The sequence below is a fragment of the Trichoderma virens genome (genome assembly GCF_000170995.1).
Source record: "Trichoderma virens Gv29-8 chromosome Unknown TRIVIscaffold_88, whole genome shotgun sequence".
In the NCBI taxonomy this organism is placed as follows: Eukaryota; Fungi; Ascomycota; class Sordariomycetes; order Hypocreales; family Hypocreaceae; genus Trichoderma; species Trichoderma virens.
The window spans coordinates 1,203,246-1,220,286 of NW_014013661.1; the positions used below are offsets into that span (position 1 = coordinate 1,203,246).

General features: G+C 45.0%; 8 protein-coding genes across 8 annotated transcripts; 4 read left to right on the forward strand and 4 right to left on the reverse strand.

The window, feature by feature from the left end:
• Window positions 1-1,059: 1,059 nt before the first annotated feature.
• TRIVIDRAFT_43018 (uncharacterized protein) lies at window positions 1,060-2,955 on the forward strand (the record flags this gene model as incomplete). Its single annotated transcript, XM_014096482.1, has 5 exons — window positions 1,060-1,326; window positions 1,405-1,577; window positions 1,653-2,694; window positions 2,754-2,852; window positions 2,905-2,955. 5 exons carry the CDS (start codon window positions 1,060-1,062, stop codon window positions 2,953-2,955), a joined length of 1,632 nt encoding a protein of 543 aa, XP_013951957.1.
• Window positions 2,956-3,166: 211 nt separating this feature from the next.
• Window positions 3,167-4,150, reverse strand: TRIVIDRAFT_194912 (uncharacterized protein; the record flags this gene model as incomplete). Its single annotated transcript, XM_014096483.1, has 6 exons — window positions 3,167-3,249; window positions 3,305-3,550; window positions 3,615-3,644; window positions 3,717-3,771; window positions 3,827-4,073; window positions 4,131-4,150. 6 exons carry the CDS (start codon window positions 4,148-4,150, stop codon window positions 3,167-3,169), a joined length of 681 nt encoding a protein of 226 aa, XP_013951958.1.
• Window positions 4,151-5,485: 1,335 nt separating this feature from the next.
• TRIVIDRAFT_42746 (uncharacterized protein) lies at window positions 5,486-8,069 on the reverse strand (the record flags this gene model as incomplete). Its single annotated transcript, XM_014096484.1, has 9 exons — window positions 5,486-5,784; window positions 5,849-6,345; window positions 6,398-6,504; window positions 6,604-6,800; window positions 6,886-7,425; window positions 7,458-7,614; window positions 7,696-7,759; window positions 7,823-7,915; window positions 7,996-8,069. 9 exons carry the CDS (start codon window positions 8,067-8,069, stop codon window positions 5,486-5,488), a joined length of 2,028 nt encoding a protein of 675 aa, XP_013951959.1.
• Window positions 8,070-8,701: 632 nt separating this feature from the next.
• TRIVIDRAFT_42950 (uncharacterized protein) lies at window positions 8,702-10,190 on the reverse strand (the record flags this gene model as incomplete). The annotated part of the gene is made up of 3 exons (XM_014096485.1): window positions 8,702-9,262; window positions 9,327-10,028; window positions 10,092-10,190. Coding segments are annotated over 3 exons (1,362 nt in total), but the record flags the coding sequence as incomplete, so codon positions are not given.
• A 467-nt stretch (window positions 10,191-10,657) lies between these two features.
• Window positions 10,658-11,754, forward strand: TRIVIDRAFT_194914 (uncharacterized protein; the record flags this gene model as incomplete). The annotated part of the gene is made up of 4 exons (XM_014096486.1): window positions 10,658-11,020; window positions 11,079-11,432; window positions 11,489-11,656; window positions 11,752-11,754. The coding sequence occupies 4 exons, from the start codon at window positions 10,658-10,660 to the stop codon at window positions 11,752-11,754; spliced, it is 888 nt and encodes a 295-aa protein (XP_013951961.1).
• Window positions 11,755-12,134: 380 nt separating this feature from the next.
• TRIVIDRAFT_194915 (uncharacterized protein) lies at window positions 12,135-14,451 on the forward strand (the record flags this gene model as incomplete). The annotated part of the gene is made up of 5 exons (XM_014096487.1): window positions 12,135-12,155; window positions 12,221-12,308; window positions 12,380-13,649; window positions 13,714-13,813; window positions 14,440-14,451. The coding sequence occupies 5 exons, from the start codon at window positions 12,135-12,137 to the stop codon at window positions 14,449-14,451; spliced, it is 1,491 nt and encodes a 496-aa protein (XP_013951962.1).
• A 504-nt stretch (window positions 14,452-14,955) lies between these two features.
• On the forward strand, window positions 14,956-16,071 carry TRIVIDRAFT_42714 (uncharacterized protein; the record flags this gene model as incomplete). The annotated part of the gene is made up of 2 exons (XM_014096488.1): window positions 14,956-15,318; window positions 15,373-16,071. 2 exons carry the CDS (start codon window positions 14,956-14,958, stop codon window positions 16,069-16,071), a joined length of 1,062 nt encoding a protein of 353 aa, XP_013951963.1.
• Window positions 16,072-16,316: 245 nt separating this feature from the next.
• TRIVIDRAFT_66672 (uncharacterized protein) lies at window positions 16,317-16,885 on the reverse strand (the record flags this gene model as incomplete). The annotated part of the gene is made up of 2 exons (XM_014096489.1): window positions 16,317-16,640; window positions 16,724-16,885. The coding sequence occupies 2 exons, from the start codon at window positions 16,883-16,885 to the stop codon at window positions 16,317-16,319; spliced, it is 486 nt and encodes a 161-aa protein (XP_013951964.1).
• Between the last annotated feature and the right edge of the window lie 156 nt (window positions 16,886-17,041).

Sequence of the window (17,041 nt, forward strand, 5' to 3'; positions counted from 1 at the left end):
GTGGCTCAGAATTGCACTTCATTTAAATCCCTTGGTTAATATCTTCGTGCGATGGGTGAAAGATGAAGACGAACAACACATACGTACGGTAAGGGTTCTGCAAGCTACATGACGCTAGAATGATATGCAGGTATTTCGATCACCTGGTACCTGTATTCTAATCCAGGAACAGTACTTGGTTCCATAACAACTAAGTTTGTTCAAAGCCATGTCTAATCCGCCTGAGAACATTTAGAGTGTTCTCTGCCCCCACTCCCTTCTTCCCTATGACTTTTAAGTAAAAGATAATTCACCACAGTTCAACCCAATGCTGGACGAGTCCAGTTTCAGTGTTATACTCTCGCTGAGGCTGGCATACAAATTAAACCCTATCCATCTATATGTTTCAATGGACTTACGAAACGTATAACTCCCTGGCTCATATACATTGGAAACAATCCACCAATGTATGCGACATCCCAAAACTCATACGGCAGAGAAGTTGTTCTAAATTAAAGGAAAATAAATGTCCTTTTAGCCATCTTTATTATAAAGCAATAAAAGAATGAAAAGAAGGATTGATTCCAGGATTTTAGCTTGCTGCGCTGATCTATCAAAGACATGGATCTTTCACCCAGCCACGCTAAGACTGCTGCTGCTGCTTTCTGACTCTTGAAGACCTCACCACGTTTAGACAAGCCAGAACATCCACCCATATTCCATGACAAATGAATATTGATCTAAATAGTTGGAAAGAGGCAAAATGGTGAGGTAGATGCGTGATGTCCGCTTTGCCAAGCTGGGACGTCAATTGACGGCCTTTACGGAGTAGCCTTAGCTCCATTCAAAATCCGGATGTGTTGCTAACCCACAAGACACTCTTTCAACCAAACATCCACAAGTTCATGTCTATATTTATTGGATTATTCTTTCCTTTCATATGAAGGTATTGCATTACCTATCCAACATTTTGTACCACCATCATAGCTCTCGCTGCTGGCCGGCAATGGTCAACCAAGCTCAATATCAGCTGATTTCTCCTATCATCCATCAGACCCTCCCGCGCTTTTCTTGTCCGACATGGCATTTCAATTTCACACCACAACTTTTGGCCAGTTAGTGCGTTTTATTTCCGGTAACAAACTCTTCAAATATCCCGACGAGGTCGATCCATCACTATGGAAGAGATTCCGTCGCCAAGATGCATCTGAACATGCGGATCGCTCTTGCAGAGGACCCATTAAAAATGAGGCAAATGAGAACGGCGTTCTGCCTAATACTGTAGTGATTCATAATGGCGACAAGGAGATTCTCCTAGTGGAGTGGTATGGACCAGATGATCCCGAAGTAAGTCATTTATCTATTGCCTCTACAATATTTATCCGGGTGATGATACAGCTCTAAAGTCAGTTCTTCACCATGTAGAATCCTCGAAATTGGCCATTGGTCTGGAAGAATCTCATGATGTTTCAGCTCTGTGTCCTAAATTTTGCTGTTTACATGGCCAGTTCTATATACGTTCCAGGCGAGCTGGGCGTCATGAAAGAGTTTGGCGTCAGCGAGGTTGTGGCAACTCTAGGGCTCTCTCTATTCACTCTGTAAGGCAACTCGGCCCATTGTGGGATCTAAAGATATCATCGTCTCTGCTAACGCCTCTTTCTTATTGTTGGCAGTGGATATGGTGTCGGTCCTATGCTATGGTCTCCATTATCTGAGATGCCAAAAATTGGACGCAGCGGTATCTTCTTCTGGACGCTCTTCGCCTTCATCGTATTACAGCTCCCTGTTGGGTTTGCTCCAAACATTGCAATCTTTCTCACCTTTCGGTGGGTGACAGGCTTCTGCGGCAGCCCGTGCCTATCCACCGGTGCTGGCACAATCACCGATCTATATAACTCCTCTCTCGTCTCCTATTTAATCTGCATCTGGGGGACAGCCGGTTTCTGCGGTCCTGTATTTGGTCCGATCATTGGCGGGTATCTGGCCCCTTCCAAAGGGTGGCGTTGGACAATATGGGTCATCACATGGATTTGCACACTGGTCATTGTCGCCATGTTTTTCTTTTTTCCCGAGACCAGCGCTGCGAACATACTCTATAAAAGAGCCAAAAGATTGAGGAAAACGACTGGAGACAGTCGAATTAGGAGCCAGTCCGAAATTGACGCCGCGCATTACACCGCAAGAAATCATCTGATGGTCCTTGCTAGGGCTTTTATTTTGACATTCTCCGAACCCATTGCGCTAATCATGAACTTGTACGCCGGTCTTCTGTACGGTGTGCTGTTCATCTGGTTCGAGTCATTTCCCATCGTGTTCGGTAGTATTTACGGTTTCAACCAAGGAGAACAGGGCCTAGTTTTCTTAGGCATTCTCGTCTTTGCTCTTCTCTCATTAGCACTCTTTCTACAATGGATTAGAAACAACATTGCCACAAAAGTCGATACGCCGGGATTTACGCCAGAGATGGTTCTTCCTCCAACATTTTTAGGATGTCTTGCCCTTCCAATCTGCCTATTCTGGTTTGGCTGGACATCACGAGCAGATATTCACTGGATCGTCCCAATCATTGGATCCGGCCTCTTCTCTGTTGGGGTGGTCACGCTGTTTAATTCGTTACTCAACTATCTAGGCATCACATATCCCGCCTATGCAGCATCCATATTTTCAGGATCTGCACTTTTTCGGGCCTCTTTCGGTGCCTCTTTTCCACTCTTTGTAAGAAATAGTGTACATCCATCTTGAAATTCTAGAACTAAACACAAATCTTTGTTTAGGCGCGGCAACTCTTTTACCGACTCGGTGTTGGCCCAGGTAACTCGCTCCTCGGTGGTATTTCTGTGCTATTCATTCCGATTCCTTTCATTTTTTACAAGGTATGTGAAAAATTTCGATGCATCGCAGGTAGCCAAACTAATTGCCAAGCAGTACGGGGGAACGATCCGCCACATGAGTAAAAATGCTCGACACGATATATAAGGACTTGGATGCAACAGCTAGATTCTTTTGCAGTGCCCTCATCATGGGTATAGGCATCTGTAGTCAAATTACCCTCACCATCGCTGTTTCAATTTATATCTTTGAGTGACGGTTTATTAGAGATATGAAACCATCTGAATAATACTAAAAACAGTAGACCTTGCAGACTGTCCACCAAAAGCCCAAATTTTGGCTGTTTCCGGTGTATATCCTAAGTGTATTTGTACATTGGAAGTGCCGGGATTGTAAATGATGTTATACCTCCGGACCATAGTCCTGCACACCCAGCCCAATCTATAGTTATAACAATCGTTAATCGGGATACAATTTCCAAATTGGATATACTTACAAGCGCAAAACGATACCAGGAAGCCAATGGAATTCCCAGCTACCAGCATACTGGCCTTGTCAAGCATATAGCCTACAGCGAGAAGTATCAATTCGACATTGAAAAGCAATAGAGCCATGAACAATGTCCAAGAGCTTCTCATAGCGGCGATGGTAAATATCATATTTAATATCAGCCAACTCCACAGATACATGGCGAGTGCTTGATTGAATGTGGGAAGAATATTTCCCTGGGCGTCGCTATATGCTATTGCTGTAGTTAGTAAAATCACGTTCTCTCCATATTAAGCCTCAGTAGCTGGAAACAATACCATCAATAATGCCTGAGCCTGGAATAAAGACTACCAGTGAAATATTTCTGTTAGTTTTACTCGTTGATAACAAGGGCTACCATTGAAGAAAGGGAATCGTACTCAATGCAAAGCTCAAGTTCAAAGCCCCATAAGATGGGAAGATTGTAGCTCCAAACTAGAATAGTATTAGGAGTGCTCAGATTCATGATTGCTTGAGTAGATTTGCATACCGTGTTTCCAGCAATAAATTCCATAATTCCCGAAATAAACTGGCATATGCCACCAAAAAATACCATTACTCCAACCACTATATTCTCCTCTGCAATGCCGCGAGCGTGGACACCAAGCAATGAGAGTAAGAATAATCCCGTAGCGAAGGATAAAAGACCTAATGGTGCAGGATTTGCGAAACTTCTATGAACAACAGGTAACGAAGGTTGATCACGATTATCGATATGGCCGCCTTTAGTTCGAAGCCTTTCAAGATCAGGCGGGTTGGAGAGCACAGATCCGGGTCTCTCCTCATACTCATACTTTGGGCCTTGGTTAGTCATATTTAATAAACAATTGATAGTGATATGTATTGACTCTCAGCTGGCAAAGTGCTCTTTAGTTTTCTGGAATCAGAAATCAAACGGAGTACGGGATACATCTCTCTTTAAATAGATCAAGTCGAGCCTCTACATTGCCGGGTCACTGTTTGTGGCGCTTCAAGTGCCGTGTCTCTTCCAAAGATACATATCCTAGAGCTCCCCTTAACCGCGGTTAGAGAAACCGGGGAGCTGACGGGGAAGAGCCGAGAGAAGGGGAAATGCGGAGTCCCCAGGCGGAAAGCCTAATCAGTGGAGATGCCTTCCCCACGGGGTAGCACCAAGTCTTAACGTTTTACTGTATCTGTCTTGCCGAATTTAATGCCGTCACGCACTATGTACGTACTAGTAGATCTAGTTTACTGTGGCTTGGCAAGTATGCGGAGACTATGGATGTTGATAAGGACGATTAAACGACCAAGTGGCGGCACTTATCTACTATTTAGATAACATATAACCCAATCGTTAGTAAAATATCAAGGCTGGACTTCTTCCTATTCGATAGGACCAGTATTTTTAATCCACTCATCTATCTCATACATAAGTAAATTGACCAATGAATTATAGCGTGAAGATATCAGACTTGTAAGCTGGTTGACGATTACTTCCGATATGCCTTCAATGCATCAAAAGGATGGAGGGCAATGGCTTTTCACTATAGACTCTTCTATTACGTTGGGTCTAACTCTTAAGGAAATCGATTTGAGTCGGCCTAAGAAATGGGCCCATTCTATTAACTTCACTAAGGATGGTACAGTTCTCGCCCCGTGTTTGCAGAATGATACCATCAATATCTCGGACGTTATCTTCGGCAATTGTACTCGAACTTTTCATCGCCCTCAGCAATATCCGGTCAATCGGAACAGCGATCAATCTTTTATGAGCAGCTGGTTCCGTCACAATAACTGCTAAAAACGAGATTATTGGTCTAATCTTTTGCCTTGTTTGGCTGAACCATATGATGGATCATTACATGTAACCAGCTCCCCTTTTATTAAATGACTCGCATAAAAATCGGTCCCTCACACTAAACCGCTGTTCAAAAATATTCACGTTGAATCATGTGTTCAGATTACTGAGATTTTTCCCTTTCTGCAAACTTCCTCCTATGTTTGATGCTTCCCATTCTGCGTAACCAAAAAATCTGCTAAGAAATTAAAATCTCCATCAACCATAAATTCTCCCAAGTCCATATAAGAATCCAGTCCGCCAGATTGAAAGATATCTGAAGAATGTTCAATTGAAAAGTTAAGAATTCCATCATTACCCGAGTCCGACTCATTCCGATCTATCATGAATTTAGTTAGTCATTGGTTGATAAGCTTGTGTTTTTCTTAGACAAAAAATGGACGCAACAACGGTGTTAGTGGTATCTCGCTTACCCATAGCGCCTAAAATTAAAGAGAGCTGTGCAAGGTACTCCACACAGCGTTCAATCACTCGGTTCCCAGAATCCAGCCGGCGTAGCGCTTCAATTGCGTTTTCTATGTAGGGACGTGAGTGACTGACCTTTCTCCAGACAGTCGTATCGTTGAGGGGCTCTTTAGACGCAGATATTATCATGATAGATGCAAAAATAACCAGCGCGGCATTGAATGCTATTGGGTTTTATACCATTTAGCTCATTGAAAACACATTGAACGTATCCAAAGTCGTACGTACTGTAATAAAGAGAATAGTACCATGCGCCTAGCAATTCGCGTCGCCAGCTGCTAGACATCGTTATGCAATGAACTACCGAGATGATAGAAATGGCAGATTCAACGCAAGATTCAACACTGTTCAGACTCATTTGATGTAGAAGCCTTTTATCAGCATTGCCTGAGTCATCTTCGGAAGTCCCAAGGGATTTTAAAAGACTCTCTAGATGCCGACGATGAAGCAAGATTCGGAGGTTATTGTAGCGCACTGAGAGAACAATGCTAAACCTATGGCAAATAATTGAGTCTTTGTCCATTTTTTCAACATCCTCGGGGTTCATTATCGTATCCCAAATGCGGAAGCCCAGTGATGGGACTGATTGAAGTCGCCAAAGGTCTAATTGGTGTTGTCCGTCGAATACGCGAGAGATGGCGCTGGAAACAGACGCGGGATCTTCAAAGCCGAGGTTTTGTCCATAACACGAATCCAAAACATTATATAGTATAACGTAAAGTTTTCTGTGCATCGTCAGGAAAGAATGGTGATTTAAATAGTTTTTGAACCGCTTACATGGCAGCTGTAAAGAAAGCACCATCGAGCTGAGGGCATGGGTCCACCTCCAAAGATGAGCCAAGCATTTGCATATCCTTGAGGGGCATATCAAGCTTTATATACGACTCAGGAATCGTACAAGGTCGACCAAACGTCATACTTAGAGTCCTAGATCATGCAGCCTATCAGCACTCGCCTCACCATTGAGAAAAGAAAAATGGAACATACCGATCAAGAAGAATACATCCATACCAAGTCCGCTTACGTATTTCGCATTCTAAAGGCGAAAATCCCTGGTTCGCGTCAGGTGAATGCAATCCCAGTTGATAGGCCGCCGAAATCGCTAGTCCATGTGTGGTCCAAGCCTGAACAGATTTTTGAGTTCCCTGAAGGTATTGACCTAGAATCAGTAGATATTGTACTATACAGAAGAAGAAAAAATTAGCAAAACGCCAACAGCCTGAAGGAGGGAGTGGAGGCTATTACTGCGCGGTGCCTATACGTACCCATTTCTAGACTTGCATTACGTTTGGAGTCTCGATCACACAAGCCGTTTGCTCTTTGGTAGTAAATGTCAGATTCTTGAATCCTTTTATCCACAGGTACGTCATCCTTTGTTGACAAACTCGCCGCGATGGCAAGAACAATATTAAGCAGGCCGAGCCAAGTTCGCCGCACGGCGCGGAAACGTTCTTGCTTCATTTGAAGGTATGTTTTGCAGAAAGATGGCTCATGGATAAATGGCAAAAGCTGTCCGGTTTTATGAAAATATTGTTGAATCAGGCTCCACGTCCGCTCTTCTGATGGTAGTGCGTATATATTCACTCCAGTGTTTCTCGTTAAATTGTCAACTCTGCCTGATGTTGGGTCAGGGGATGGCGGCCTAGACTTAGAGACATTTACCATTCCTCTACGTCTCTGGTCCGTCGGCGATATGGCATCAACTAATTCGTTTCCTGATTTGACTTGCAATATTGCTCGAGATATGTAGCGCATAAAAGCAATATTTGACGAGGGACCTTGAATGAGTGAGTGACTGAGATTTTCTCTCCTGGGAAATTTGCGTTGTATGGCATACCGAAAAACCCGCAGTCCTCTTCATTTGTAAATTTCATGGCTCCCATACCATCTATTGAATTCTCTGAGATGTCGATCTCTCCTAGTTCAGCAGCGTCATGGCCACCAAGTGGTGGTGGAAGTAAAACAGATCGATGCTCCTCGCCAGTTGATAACGACTCACTGGCAGGAGTGTCATTATCCCCACCAGCAGCGGAGCGATTCGACAGTATACCAGTAGCTTGCCCAACATTTTGAACTCTCTGGAGCTGCTCGATGGAACCTTCAATATCTTGCAATCTCTGCTCAAGCTGGGAAATGTAGCTGTGTCTGCAATCAGCATCCCCCACTAATCGAACTTAATATGGGTGTATCAAGCATTCGTACCTTCGCCCCACGGTCAAATTAGAAGGAATAGTGCTATCTGGGTACTGACACTCTGCACCCAGCTCTTGGCATAATGTGCATGGATGATCACCGCTGCACTAATGTTCATGAGCGTTAGGTCAACGACTTGATGCTCAAAGTCTCATCCGTAACATCTAACACTTACGCGGGACTTCCGGCGCCGACATAGACTACAAGCAAGGGTGACTCGCCGCCGCTTGCTGGGTGGAAGTGCCGGGGAGGACATAGTAAGGACTTCAATTGTTTTGGTACAAACCGGATACGTTCCCCGTCCCGTGATGGGAACATCGGGGCGGGCCGTATATTTACATATGGAGAGTTTGTCGGCATTCACCCGCCGTCGGGAGTGCTTTGCCGCAATCTCCGGACAGCTCACAGAGTGGCGTTGAGCTATGTGGTTTAGTGTAGAGCTAATCCCCAGCTTGACATTAAGATATGTCGGCTAATTTCGGTAGTCTTCGGGAAGTGGTTCAAAGCATATGTAGCCGTAGAGGACTTTTACCATGATTCACTTTGAAGAAAGTTACAAAATCTGCTGCATATACAAAGCATTTAGCAAATGGTTTCTCAGGAGCCTTGCCCTGACAATATACATGTAGGCTACATGTACCATGCAATAGTGAAATTGTCCAACACATGTGGAGTTTTAATCATCACGGAAGTTTCATGTTGGACAGCTGTGAAGCCATAACTGGATGTACCCAAGCAATTGATAGTTAACATTAAATATGTAATGACAATTTCCAAAAGTAAGATCGATACTAAAAATAACGACCCCTGTTTCTGTTACAGACAAATAATAAAACCCAGGTTGCACTCAAAGTAGAAGTTGCATGTATTCATCCCCGCGCACACGCATTAAATCATCACTCGCTTCTGCTGCAGAGGTGCATTCGTGAACCATCCCATGTACTTGTTTTCCATGCTGAGCAGAACGCCTGTGTCAGCATCAACGGCGTCTTTCCCTCCATTCAAAAACCGGCCAAGCGACTCCTCGGCGTGGCCTTCGGCATCATACCCGTAAACCTCCAAAACAGTTTGCGGGTCTCCGTAAAGGTTGCTGCTCCGAATAAAGTACTTTCCCTCCAACTCAGTAGACATGGACATATCGCGCAGTCGGCTTTGCGGGCCATCTGGTAAATGCCAAATCGCGCCATTGATAAATGAAACTTGTTGCTTCATGTACGCCTTTGGCATACGCTCGGTTTCGTAAATCCGGATAGCCTCACGCAGGGCGAGCTTGCCTTGCGTGACTGCGCCGATACATTTGCCCAAGAATGCACCGTCTTCCATGGCTGTGGCAGCTCCTTGTGCCATGTGGTTGACCATTGAATGCGCGGCGTCACCCATCAAAACTACATTCTTTTTAGGTGATGACCATGATTCCAAGGGCCCAGTCACAAGCAGAGGCCAGCGCGACTTTGCAAGTCCGAGATTAGCAAGGGAGTTGATGCATTAACAGGGGCATTTTATGATTACTTACTGTCTGTGGAACCATATCAATGATTCTTTTAATCCGAGGATCAAAATCTTTATACTCAAATTGCAATTCCTGAATTGGGACGTCGTGCTCAGTGACCTCGAGTTTCTCGGGCGGATGATGCGAGAGTACCATGTTAAAGTCATCGCCGCCGCTGATGGGATATGTAATAACATAAGCACTTGGCGCCATCCAGACTTCCATGGTCAATTTATCAACAATTTCCTTCGCAACTGGGTCTTGGCGAATGCGTTCGTACGGCACGATCGCCCTGTATGCACAGTTGGTGGTTGGACATTCCGGCTTTACTTCAGGGAAAAGCGTTTTGCGAACAACGCTATTGACTCCATCAGCGCCGATACACAAATCGAATCTGTGTGAGACGCCCTTGGCCGTCTTCGCTGTTACTTTATCTTCTGAGTCATAGTCAATTTCGACTATACGAGAGTCAATATGGATTACTGCGCCCAATCGCTCGGCTACAGCTACCAATCCCTCATGGAGGTGAGCACGATGGACAAGCCACCAGGGTCTTCCCAAAGTCTTCTCAAGAATGGGGATGTTAGTATATCCAACTTTTGTGCCATCTTTGCGACGCATGTTAAGTTCTTCAATTTGAACCAGGTTGTCCCCGATCACTTCGTCAACTCCCCATCTTTGAAGGAGGAGAGATACATTGGGGGTCATTTGGATGCCAGCACCAATCTGCATCATGGCAACTTTCTGTCAGTTATGCTCTTCTCTTACCAAGACCATGAGAATGCGTACTTCTCCTAATTGTGCGGCGGTTTCTAGTACAGTGACTTCAACACCAGCTCGACGAAGGGCAATAGCAGCTGCCAGGCCGCCGATTCCCGCACCAACAATTCCCACTTGGAACTTTTGAATGGCCTATCGCTGTAAGTAAGTTTTGCTACCCTTCAAATAAACACCAGTTTCTTACTCACCATCTTGTGCAGTAGTGTTATATGTGAGTAATGTTACACTTGAGAAGAATTGAATGGAGAAGAGTAAGCAGCACACAATGCTCTGGTATGCATGTTAATCATGGGTTCTCTGGGACGCATTTATTGTTTTTCTCGTCAATATGTCAGGCGAAACCGAAGTTCGGATAGACGGCCCGTCGGGGAGTTAGGGAACCTGTTCAATACTTGGCTTCCGATAAAAGTATCGTATGGGTTAGGCAGATATATATCTTTACAGACGATTGCAAATAGGTTTTATTTCCTCTTTTACGCCTGTGTCAATACATTCTGCTCTTTTTACATCGTTTCTTTAACGTTACTAACAACTATTGTCTATCTACTGGGTTATACAACTTAGGTTATTTCGCTATGGCAAAACACGTACAGACATCTTTTGTTCCTCATTTAGGGGGCATTAATGTTGGATATAGACTATCCTTCACTGATTCCTCTGTTCCAACTTTGGTACTCATTAACCCGTTCACCACAACTGCCGACTACTATCAGCCGGAATTTGAAAGTGGGCAGCTAGCTGGAAAGCTTAATCTTCTTGCTGTTGAACCTCTTGGTCATGGCGCTACGCACACTAAGAGCGAAACATATACATACTGGGATTCGGCAATTATGACTCTACAGCTTCTGGACATCCTTGAGATTGATCATGCCTTTGTGGCCGGCACGTCCCAAGGAGGATGGATAGCGGCGCGAATGGCACTTCTTTCACCACAGAGGGTCTGTCAACCGTATCTAAGCCATGCTCTTTTCCGCTTATACTAAGTACATTCAACAGATTGACGGCCTTATTCTCATTGGGACTTCTATGGACCTTGAATCCCCAGAAAGTCGAGAATTGGGGTGCTGGGACGGCCCTCAAGCCACTGCTTCATTGGTTACAATGAGTGCCGACATTTCGCCCCATGATGATTTCGAACCCGGCAGTGCATATGTCGACTTTTTAATGCAAATTGGCTATGGAGAGAAAGTTACTGAAGATTTGAAACAAAAATGGGCCAAATCTATCCAGAAAATTTATTCGAGAGATGCCGGAAAGAAAATGATCTGCATGGCTGCTGTTTGTCTGTCCTCCCGAGACGGACTATACGCACGCTTGCCTCATCTCCGATGTCCAGTGCTCTGGATGCAGGTATTCTAAATATCCGTTTCTTATTTCTATTCATTCCGATAGCTGACAGACATTAGGGAACGGACGATGTTGTTTTTAGTGTCGCCAATGCCGAAAAGGAAATTAAATTGTTCACGAACGCTGCTGAGGCAAAATTGGTTGTTATGCAGGGTGGCGTTCATTTTTTAAGCTTCACACATGGAAATGAGATTGAAAAGAATATCGTAGAGTTTACCAAGCAATGGGTTGCAAAGCCCAAAGATGAACGCCTTCAGTAAATGTAGCCTTAGTTTTCTTCTAGTTTAATCATATCAGTGTTATTTATCATATTGATCTGAAGTAGGCACAAGGTGACGATGATGCACTGGATCTTCCTATAGTATACATGCAGACTTCAATTCCCGGGCTGTTATAATTTCCCCCTAAAATTTATGCTTATGACATCAACGGGCTGCCAACGCAAAGTGCTACGGAATGGGCACACGTAGCTTCGGGGGATCCGGCCCGACGGCCCGACGGTTGAGCACCTTTGACTTAACGAGGAACATCCTTGCTGTGATCACAAGTATCGGATGATGCCGATTGTAATAACATTGAAGTATTTTATATTGTAGAGTCAATTCAATTTCCGTTTGATTGTATCCAAAAGTGTTGCAGCAATTGCCCATTATACCATTTCATCATCACCCTTGTATCGTTGAGTCACAGCAATAAACGACGACAATGGGTCATATCATTCCACAGGTTAGTCCAGCGTTTTTGACAAGTACAATATACCAGGAATAGCTCTCATATTTTTCATTATCCAGTTAAACGATGGTACGCTGTTCATCAACAGGGCATACGTCAATGGAGACTGGATAGAGGCGAAGTCAGGCGAAGAATTTGAAGTTTATGGTCAGTAGTCTTTTTACCATAGTAATGTGATCTTCAGCAATGTATTTTGTTGACCAGTTTTCACCATATAGACCCTGCGACTGGTATCTTAATTGGCACTTGCCCCGAATTCTCAACTGTAGACGTTGAGAAGGCTATACTGGCTGCCGTCGAGGCTTTCTCTCTCAATCGAAAAATGTTAGCGCGCCAACGAGCGCGCATATTGCATCGTTGGTATCAACTCATCATGGATAATGCAGAGGATCTCGCCACTCTTATCACATGGGAGAATGGAAAACCACTAGCTGATGCGCGCGACGAGGTAACTTACGCAGCAAGCTTTCTGGAGTGGTTTAGTGAGGAGGCGCCACGAATCTATGGGGATACAATTCCTTCTATTATCCCAGAACATCGGATCATTACCATAAAAGAGCCTGTAGGAGTATGCGCTTTGATCACCCCCTGGAATTTCCCAGCTGCAATGATTACCAGAAAAATCGCACCTGCTTTAGCAGCAGGTTGTACGGTTATCTTAAAGCCCCCAGCGGAAACACCGTTCACAGCAAATGCCCTGGTGGAGTTGGCACACAGAGCTGGTGTTCCAAACGGCTTCATAAACATTGTGACAGCAATGAGCAACACAGCCCACATTGGCAAGATGTTAACTACAAATCCTGAGGTGCACAAGGTTTCATTTACCGGTTCAACAAATATAGGAAAAATCCTCATGGAACAAGCAGCCTCTAGCATTAAAAAGGTGTCTTGGGAACTTGGCGGCAATGCACCGTTCATTATATTTGATGATGTCGAAAATCTTGACGCAGCTGTCGATGCAGCTCTCACCGCCAAGTTTCGCAATTCTGGTCAGACTTGCGTTTGTGCCAACCGAATTTACATCCAGTCACGGCAGTATGAGAAATTCGCCAAGCGGTTCAGCGACGGAGTCAAGAGGTTCAAGCTTGGCCATGGGTTTCATGACGGTGTTACCCATGGGCCGCTGATTCACAAACGCGCAGTAGAAAAGGTTGACGAGCAAGTCCGCGATGCAGTAGCTAAAGGCGCCACGATAATGATTGGGGGTAAAAGATCCATTGAACTTGGGCCAAACTTCTATGAACCCACTGTTTTGACCGGCATGACGAAAGACATGCTGCTAGCTTCTGAAGAAACATTTGGTCCAGTGGCTGGGCTGTTCTCTTTTGAGGCTGAGCAGGATGTTGTTAAACTCGCTAACTGTGCAGAGGTAGGATTAGCAGGCTACTTCTTTAGCAGCAGTATGGCTCGAGTGTTCCGAGTTGCAGAAGCTCTAAAGGTGGGCATGGTTGGCGTCAATACTGGAAGAATAAGTGAAGCAGCATCACCGTAAGAGCTCACCTTGTATACTTGCTCAAATTGGTCAATTAAACGCCGGCTAACACAAAATTAGATTTGGCGGGGTGAAGCAGAGTGGATTTGGGCGTGAGGGGAGCAAGTATGGGATTGATGAATATGTTACTACCAAAACTATTACTTTTGGTGGATTAAATGCATCTAGGCTTTAGCATACAGATACATGTGGATTTAGATGTTAGATCAATACATGCTCATAGTGGACTTGGTGGCCAGCAATAGAACAAAAGATTGCGCCCGCCAATATAAGTTCCCAGATATATATCACCGTATCAATTAGACAAATAGGGATCACGCCCGATCTCACAAAGTCAAGCTGATAGATACCTAAAGGAGGTAGTTGTAGTCATTGGGACACGCTACGATATAAGCTGAATGAAGCGATCAATTAGCACATACGACCATAGGTAGAGGAGAATTCGGGGTCCCGTCAAGCACTTCTCTCAAGTGTGATGTCTTCCATTTTTTACATCTCAAGACTCCAAATCTGAAGTTATAGAATTCCGTTTTTGGTGGTTAACCAACCCCCGCGCTAAGACGCTCGCCACCATATGTATAGTCGTCTACTTCTCATTAAAGCAATTGAAGTCAACACTGCCACCGTTTTTATACATAAACACAATGCATGCAGTACTAGCAGGAGTCCGACATTGGAAATATTCTCATAACCTACGCTTTTAGTACTTGGCAAAGCCATTAGGTTCTCCAGTATAAGGATTTAGTAAATGCTAACTACATGTACCTAATTAGTGGCCTGGCATAGCCCCTGGAGTAGGCGCTGTAAGCCATTAGATCAAGTAATCCATGTCTCCCTGGTAAATAGATTATCCTTAAAGAGGTACCATATACAGTAAAATAAACTGTAACGAACCAGTGACTATAGGTTAGTATAGACTGTAATTCCCAAAGCGTAGACCTGGCTGTTGTCAACGATGGGCGTTATTGGGGTTAGCCGAGTTACCACATGTGCGACTCTACACTAAGAACAGATCTGGGGCAGATCGTCTGTACTCTTAGACATGGAGAATATACCGAGCGGGGTCAATAGCTCGATCACAATCGGACTGATTCTCGCCGATGAATATCAGCCTATAGAGCAGCGCAGTGGTATGAACGGAACCGAGATGCCGAGGTATGTAAGCAGGAACCAATTCAGGCGCCCGCTAGTATTCAATTCTGGTGGATGCAACTTCCAGCTTCTTATATCGTACAATCTACTCAACCATATCTTCGTCAACAAAGAGCACCGTTTACAGCAACCATCGAAAACGACATCACCATGGCCCCAGCTACATCGCATCATCTGTACCCGCCCTTCCCCGACGGCGTGGTAACTGCCCCCCTGGTCTCCATCTCACTTGCCGAGTTGGAAGCAGATAATGTTGCCGCCTCAGAAGATCTTTTCAAAGCGTCAAAAGAGTTGGGCTTCTTCTACTTAAAAATGGATGGTTCTTCTTTAGGCGAAAAGATTGTTTTGCTAGCAGAGGAGCTCCATGCTCTCCAAAAGAAGTTTGATGATTTGCCATTCGCAGAAAAGGATCAATTTGCCCGTGAAAAGCTGCATCCTTTCTTCGGCTATCGTCACAGCGAGATAGGCTCCATAAGAGAAGACGGCACGTGTGATCGGAACGAGCTATATAATGTAAGATGCTTAAGTCTATTAGCGTCCTAGAAAATGGCACTGACCGCAATTTAGATGCGCAAAGATGACATTATTGGGAATTGTGAGCCGCTGCCGTGTCCCGATCTGATAAAGCAACACTGGGAGTTGCTTCGCGAGTATGTCTACAGTTGCCGAGCGGTTATCGACCTCTTAATTGTACATCTCGAGAGGCATCTCCAAGTACCTTCTGGCATGATTGCCAGACTCCATCGCATAACCGAGCGGTCTGGTGATCACATTCGATTCAATAAAAGCGGAATACAGTCATACTCGGAAGAAGCTGCACGCCGGAGTGAGCATACAGACTTTGGAACGCTCACTATTTTGTTCAATTGGTTAGCTGGGCTGCAGATCCGCCTGCAGGACACAGAAGACTGGGTTTACGTTCGGCCCATACCCGGCTCAGCTGTGGTGAATCTCGGCGATGCGCTCGTCAAGTTTACGGCTGGCCTGCTGCGGTCAAACATACATCGCGTTGTTCCTCCGTTGCCACCCCAAGATGGCCTAAGCAGACACAGCCTTGTGTACTTTTCACGGCCAGAGGATAGTGTTGTCCTCAGAAGGCTAAAAGGTGGTCTAATCGACAGGCAGCCTGTCAGTGAGACGGATGATCTGGAGATTCGAGCCGAAGAATGGATTGTTCGGCGCTCCGTCGGAGACTTGCAAGGCGTTTATACCCACAAAGGAGGTCTTGAGCCCCGCACCTTGGTAGTCGCTGAGGGCTCTCTTTAGAGATACAGGCGTCAAGGTAGACCCTGAATGGCGGTTGTTATGAGATGCTGGGTGCTTCAGCCCAACTTACATGTACCTATCGTACATATGTACGCAACAGACCCCAGGTCCGGGTAATTGCGACTCCAACTCGGAATTGTAACTATGGGGCTTAACTATCTGAGCTGGGAAAATGTGTTTCAAATGGGAAGCCCATGCCTATAACAATTACATGCATTTGGATGGGCTTGAATTACTGATTCTCTCTACTCTTTCCCAAGCCGTTTCTTATCTTCCTCTGTTGGAGGTCGAGCAGTGTCAGTTAGGCCGCAAATCTTCCACTCCACCTTCTGCGGCAAGCTTTCATCCCAGGCCGCTTTAATAAGAGTAAAGCAATTAGTCCCCAGGTGGGTGAGAGCACCATTGCGCGTGAACCAGTAGGGCGTCCAAACCATAGCAAGGTCGCGGTCAATTAACACTGTAGGCCTGCCATCAAGCCCTTCTTCAAGCTCGCCAGCCTCGATCGAGTCCCACGGCATGCGGTTTGCAAAACCGTGCGGGAATTGCTCATGTTCAAAGCCCTTGTTTACCTGTTGCATTTACGGTTGTGAGTATATTGTAGTTTCAGGGAGATAGTCTCGCAATGTCATTACGAAAGGAATCAAGTCCCTACCATAGCTCGAGCGTGGCACGCAGTTCCATATGGGGCAAGAGTAGCCAGAAATTGATCTCGTCCTGCTGCACCGGCCAGCTTTAAGGTCTCGAGAAGTCGAACGCATAGGTTGACAACTTCTCGCTTATTGGCATCCGTAGCAGTTAGTGACGAAGATTCCATACCTGAATCTTTAAAATAAAATTATAACGTCTTGGAGAAATATGGCTTGATAAAAACGGTCAGAGCTCAGAAAGGTGCGTGAACAAGTGGTTGTTTCTCACCACTAATAGCGACTGAGAGCTGTACATGGCTGTTACACATATATACATGTACCGA